The sequence below is a fragment of the Chiloscyllium plagiosum genome, unplaced genomic scaffold (assembly GCF_037043375.1).
Source record: "Chiloscyllium plagiosum isolate Xiang-an unplaced genomic scaffold, Cpla_swu_hap1 HiC_scaffold_49, whole genome shotgun sequence".
Lineage (NCBI taxonomy): Eukaryota > Metazoa > Chordata > Chondrichthyes > Orectolobiformes > Hemiscylliidae > Chiloscyllium > Chiloscyllium plagiosum.
The window spans coordinates 5,964,092-5,969,851 of NW_028270187.1; the positions used below are offsets into that span (position 1 = coordinate 5,964,092).

Sequence of the window (5,760 nt, forward strand, 5' to 3'; positions counted from 1 at the left end):
AAAGGTACTTTATCGATCAGTGACCTGTGAAGCACAATCTTCAAGAAGAACAAAAGACAACCCGAATACAGAAAAGTACCAAAAGCTGCCTGGTTTTGAGATAAACTGTTTTGTTTTGTAAATCTTTATCAGGACTTCTCTCGGACGAGTATTATAGAAGATAGGTTAGAGGAAGGAGTTGTAAATACTTGTTAGTTAATCACTCTCTGTTATATTTTAATAAATAAAGCTGTTAATCTTTATTTTAATTGGTTCTAGGCCTGTCACATTTTCACAGATTACTGCATGGGATAAATCTTTTCAGTGTTGCTGGTTTTAAATTAGCAAAGGGGTTTACCCCATGTCGTATCAAAACCAATGCAGACATGGGGAACATGTCTGTGTGCAATTTGCACAATGAGCCAAGGCTGGAATTGAAACTGGGTCCCTGCACCAGTGTGCCACCATGTTACCCTGACATGGATGGCAATAGATAAAATCTTATTCATGTTGAGCAACAGAGACTTGAAGTAAAAACTGCTCCTGCAGTTTCTGGCAAGTGTCATGTTAAACAGAGCCAAATATTATAAGTATACTCATTTACTCACAGCACACACACTGAAAGGTACTTTCAAATGCACTCATCCATTCATTTAGTTGAAACTGTCAGGTACAGATTGAAAACTGCACTCAAACATTCACATTGGAGAAACTGACAGGTATAGATTTAAAACAAAGTTCTCATATTCTTTAGAAAAACATTTTGATAACACTCATATTCTCAGAGCTGATAAAAATGTCACTGACTTCTCATTTTTCTTATTGCCTTCTGCGTTGAGACATTTAAACTGGCACAAGCCTGAAAGAAATTAATAACTAGTGTATATACCCTGCAATTGCTTGACAAATGGAAGGCATCACTCAGCTTTCACTTTATCTCTAACTTACTGTGTGCTCGCAGATCACATACTGACAGATTCAATTGTGACATAACAGGGATGGAGTAAAAAAAATCATTTGATCTGAACGTTAGAAATATTGAGATATTTGCTGTCTCACATGCCAGTGATTGACAGGAACTGAGTAAAAACAAGATTAGAAACAACAAACTGGCAGTTACAGAATGAAATACGGAGTCAGATGCAAAACAATGAATTGTTAGGATACAATGCAGCTATCCACTGGTGAGAAACTGACATGAACAGTGTGACATCAGCAGTAACATTGTTATTGCCAGTTTCTGCAATGTACAAGATATTGTCCCTTACCAAATGCTGCAGTTATAAATACAAACTTACTGTCAATGCGCAGAAGCTGATATTCAAAGGATATGGGTGTGGAGGGGAAGGAGCCCTGCCTGAGACTGTCCAAAGTGGTGTTTGGTCACACTCAAAATTGTAGATACTAAATGAGAAACATTCTTATGTCAATGACTGACACCTCCAGAGTAAAAACAACAGATTACACTTCAGAAGGTTTGAGTTACGGTCCAGTAACATACTGACATGTAAAGACTGTGAAATAGGGTAAACAAAAATGCTTTATCTCCCAGAAATTGATAGACACGGATTGGAGGAACATTTCCAAGTGGCAGGCAAATGGTGTAAAGTGTTACCGCTTCCATCAGTGTTTGGTGGATACAGAATAAACCTGTCTTGAAGTAACACTAATTGACTGTTACACAGAGGACCAGAGCCTCAATGGACAGGTGTTGAATTCATGCCAAATGTCTAAATAAGGATTCGATAGATACAAAGTTAAAGAGACACATATATAACATGCTAACGGTTGCTGGTTAACAGGCATTCGTATGAGACTGAGAAATGTTCTCAATCCCTGAGTGAAAGTTCAATACTCTTAAATAAAAACTGCAGCAACGTGGTTCTGATACACTGTAGTTACTTGCAAAGCACACAGTTACAGATCGGTCTCTGGGCCCACAGTTCGCAATCAAGTTCTCAGAAATATATTAATCCCACAGTAAAGACAGAGACTTTCAACCCGTGACTCAAGAAAAGTTTTAAATAGGGACTTTCTTTCATCTCTCTCCAACTCCATCAACTCCAAACCTAGAAAACAGTCACATTCTTAGAATCCCTACAGTGTAGAATTAGGCACTTCGGCCCAACAAGTCCACACTGATCCTCCGAAGAATAATCTACCCAGACCCATTCCCCATTATTCTGCATTTACCCCTGATTGATGCACCCAACCGACACATCCCGGAACATTACGGGCAGTTAGCATGGCCAATCACCTCCCTGCACGTCTTTGAATTGTGAGAGAAAAACTGAGCACCCGGAGGAAACCCACTCAGACACGGGGAGAATGTGCAAATTCCACACAGTCAGTCGCCCAAAACTGGAATCGAAGCAGGGTCCCTGGCGGGTGAGGCAGCAGTGCTAACCACTGAGAATGGCGGGAAGCTGTGTTAATTCCAGCGCAGACAGAGGACCAGAAACAGACATGCGGAACTAGAAACACACCCTTCCACTCCCACATCATCACAACAAGGAACAAAAGGAAACTGAGCCAATACCACAGTCACTTTCTGTGTCACAGACATGAAACAAATCTCGCTCAGTCAGACTGACAGGAACAGAATCACCATCCACTGCACATTTCGTTGCAGATTCTGACAGATCCACATTGGATCCCACTTTACCCAATCACAGAGACTGAGTGTGTGGGAACGATTCCTTGTAAACTACCCAATCAGAAACCAGGCTTTCCCCCATCCCTCATTAGCATTGATGACGTCGTCAGGCTATAAAAAGGGAGCTCCGAGCCCGCTTTCCCTTATTCTGTGTCTGAGAGTGAGCGGCGCTATGGCTGATGAGAAGAAAGCACAGCAAGCCTCCAAGAAGGGCGCGAAGAAAATCATCAAGAAGGCGCCAGCGAAGGGCGGCAAGAAGAGGAAGCGTTCCAGGAAAGAAAGTTACTCCATCTATATCTACAAAGTGATGAAACAGGTTCACCCCGACACCGGCATCTCCTCCAAGGCCATGAGCATCATGAACTCGTTCGTCAACGATATTTTCGAGCGCATCGCGGGGGAGGCTTCCCGCCTGGCCCATTACAACAAGCGCAGCACCATCAGCTCCCGGGAGATCCAGACCGCCGTGCGGCTGCTGCTGCCCGGGGAGCTGGCCAAGCACGCCGTGTCGGAGGGTACAAAGGCGGTGACCAAGTACACCAGCTCCAAGTGAAGGACCGCATTGTACTGAGACAAACACATCCACAACCCAAAGGCTCTTTTAAGAGCCACCTGCAACTTCCCAGTGAGAGCTGAATCCTTTTTTTTAAGTTTGGTTAGTTTTAGTTTACATATGATTCGTCACAAGATAATTTTATTTCTAGTGCTATATTTGTTTATATAAGAGCTTTGCAAACTAATGAGATATGGCGGGGGGAAGATAGCAGAAACAGCCTCTTCTCTGTCTGTGGAGAGTGGGCCGATTAAACGTCAGTGAGTCATTTTTTATCTTGTTTATTTAACGTTGGTAAAAGCCCTGGTAGAATGTCAATACTTATTTTCACACCTTGCAAACAACCACCTAATGAAGGAGTAGCGCTCCGAAAGCTAGTGCTTCCAAATCAGCCTGTTAGACTATAACCTGGTGTTATGTGATTTTTAACTTGGCAAACAATACATACTTGTCCACATCTTTCATCGCATGCATTTTACCATCTGATTTTTAAAAAATATTTGCAATGCGCGGGTATAATCTGATTTTTCAAAATACAAAAACTTTCTGCTGTCAGTGAGAGGTTTTCAAAGGGAACCGAGAGAACACCAAAACAGCTGCCGGATTGAAATGTGATGATTTTGCTGAATCTGAGAGCGAGAGCAATAAGGGAGGACAGCTTTAAAATATCGTCTAAACACCGTGTTCGTAATCGACACTGAGCCGGAAGAATGTTGTGTGCTGCTGTATCAGCATGCCGGGGTGTTATTGAAATGTGAAGTGAGAAGTCAAGTGCGGACTGCAGTGTTTGGCTTGTATCGTTTCAGCTTCTTAAGGCTTAGAAAATTACCCACTCAAGATCAGAAATGGACGGATACCGGTCGGCAAATGAGGGAGAGACAGATCGAGTGAAATATACATTTTTAAACTAAAAGTAAATTAAGACACGACTATTTTATAAAAACTTCCTCCGTTTTTGTACTTCATTTTTCAATATAAAACACACTCCTTTGTTTGTAAATTGGCGGGCATTTCAAATTGGAGAAAAGCGGTTGATAATTTAGCGCCAGTACTTTCCGCCCTCCACCCCGTGCCCCCTCCGGATTCGGGAATGAGGCAGATATCTGATTGGGAATTGGAACAACATTAGGACGGGCTGGACAATGGGACCAATCAGAAACGGCCGCCCCACCATTCCTCCCGAAGGTATAAGAGGCCGCAATGTGGGCGGAGTGCAGCATTCTCTCTGAAAGTGGTGGTGAAAATGTCTGGAAGAGGAAAGGGCAGTGGGAAAGCTCGCTCCAAGGCGAAGTCTCGGTCGTCCCGGGCTGGCCTGCAGTTCCCGGTGGGCCGTGTTCACAGGCTCCTGAGAAAGGGTAACTATGCTGAGCGTGTGGGTGCCGGAGCGCCGGTCTATCTGGCTGCGGTGCTGGAGTATCTGACGGCTGAGATCCTGGAGCTGGCCGGCAACGCGGCCCGGGACAACAAGAAGACCCGCATCATCCCCAGGCACCTGCAGCTGGCCGTGCGCAACGACGAGGAGCTCAACAAGCTGCTGGGAGGGGTGACCATCGCTCAGGGCGGGGTGCTGCCTAATATCCAGGCCGTGCTGCTGCCCAAGAAATCCGCCGCTGCTGGATCTGCTAAAAAGTGAAGAGAGTATTCTTGAATCTGACAACCCAAAGGCTCTTTTAAGAGCCACTCACAGCATCTGTAAAAGGAGCTACACTGTCATCTCTGTCAGGTTTATTTTACTTTTAACGTGGATAAGCTTGAACTTTGAACCTGAGATCGGTCAATTACTATTGCCTTGTTGTTGAATACTTGTGGTTTGGAGATACTGATGTTGGACTGGGGTGTATAAAATTAAAAACCAGGTTTATTTGTATGCACTAGTTTTCATCACGTGCTTGTAGAATGTAAGATCGTAAGGTTCCGTAATTTAGACACTGTCCCCATGACTTGTCCTACCTGCCTATCTTCTTTTCCACCTACCCACTCCACCCTCTCCTCCCTAACCTATCACCTTCATCCCCTCCCCCACTCACCTATTGTACTCCATGCTACTTTCTCCCCACCCCCCTCTTGCTTATCTCTCCACGCTTCAGGCTCTCTACCTTTATTCCTGATGAAGGGCTTTTGCCCGAAATGTCGATTTCGCTGCTCCTTGGGTGCTGCCTGAACTGCTGTGCTCTTCCAGCACCACTAATCCAGAATCCGTGATTTAGATGTTTCAGTAAGATCAAAGAAATTGGCAAAAGAGATGGGGGTGGGTAGTATGCGTTGGGATTAGAAACAGGAATGGAGAGGTCACACTGGGAGTTATCTATAGGCCTCTCATTAGTTTCAGAGATTTAAAGGAAAGGATAGTAAAGATGATTCTCAATAACAGCAAGAGTGACAGTAGTTGTTATGGAGGACTTCAATTTCCCAAATATTGACTGGGAATACTATCGTTCAAGTACTTTAGATGGGTTAGTTTTTGTCCATTGTGTGCAAAAGGGTCTTCTGCCACAGTATGTAGACAGGTCAACAGGGGACAAAACCACATTGGATTTGGTACTGGGTCATGAACCTGGCCAGGTGTTAGATT

At 44.0% G+C, this 5,760-nt stretch overlaps 2 protein-coding genes across 2 annotated transcripts; both read left to right on the forward strand.

Moving 5' to 3' along the window:
* The first annotated feature begins 2,663 nt into the window (after positions 1 to 2,663).
* LOC122547888 (histone H2B type 1-O-like) lies at positions 2,664 to 4,288 on the forward strand. The gene has a single exon (XM_087984911.1). The coding sequence runs from the start codon at positions 2,733 to 2,735 to the stop codon at positions 3,186 to 3,188; it is 456 nt and encodes a 151-aa protein (XP_087841037.1). The 5' UTR covers positions 2,664 to 2,732; the 3' UTR covers positions 3,189 to 4,288.
* Positions 4,289 to 4,425: 137 nt separating this feature from the next.
* Positions 4,426 to 4,946, forward strand: LOC122546361 (histone H2A-like). Its single transcript, XM_043685097.2, has one exon. The coding sequence runs from the start codon at positions 4,432 to 4,434 to the stop codon at positions 4,819 to 4,821; it is 390 nt and encodes a 129-aa protein (XP_043541032.2). The 5' UTR covers positions 4,426 to 4,431; the 3' UTR covers positions 4,822 to 4,946.
* The last annotated feature ends 814 nt before the right edge of the window (positions 4,947 to 5,760 follow it).

Excerpts from the sequence above, each read along its gene's own strand:
- LOC122547888 (XM_087984911.1), top strand. The coding sequence starts at position 2,733 with ATGACGTCGTCAGGCTATAAAAAGGGAGCTCCGAGCCCGCTTTCCCTT.
- LOC122546361 (XM_043685097.2), top strand. The coding sequence starts at position 4,432 with ATGTCTGGAAGAGGAAAGGGCAGTGGGAAAGCTCGCTCCAAGGCGAAG.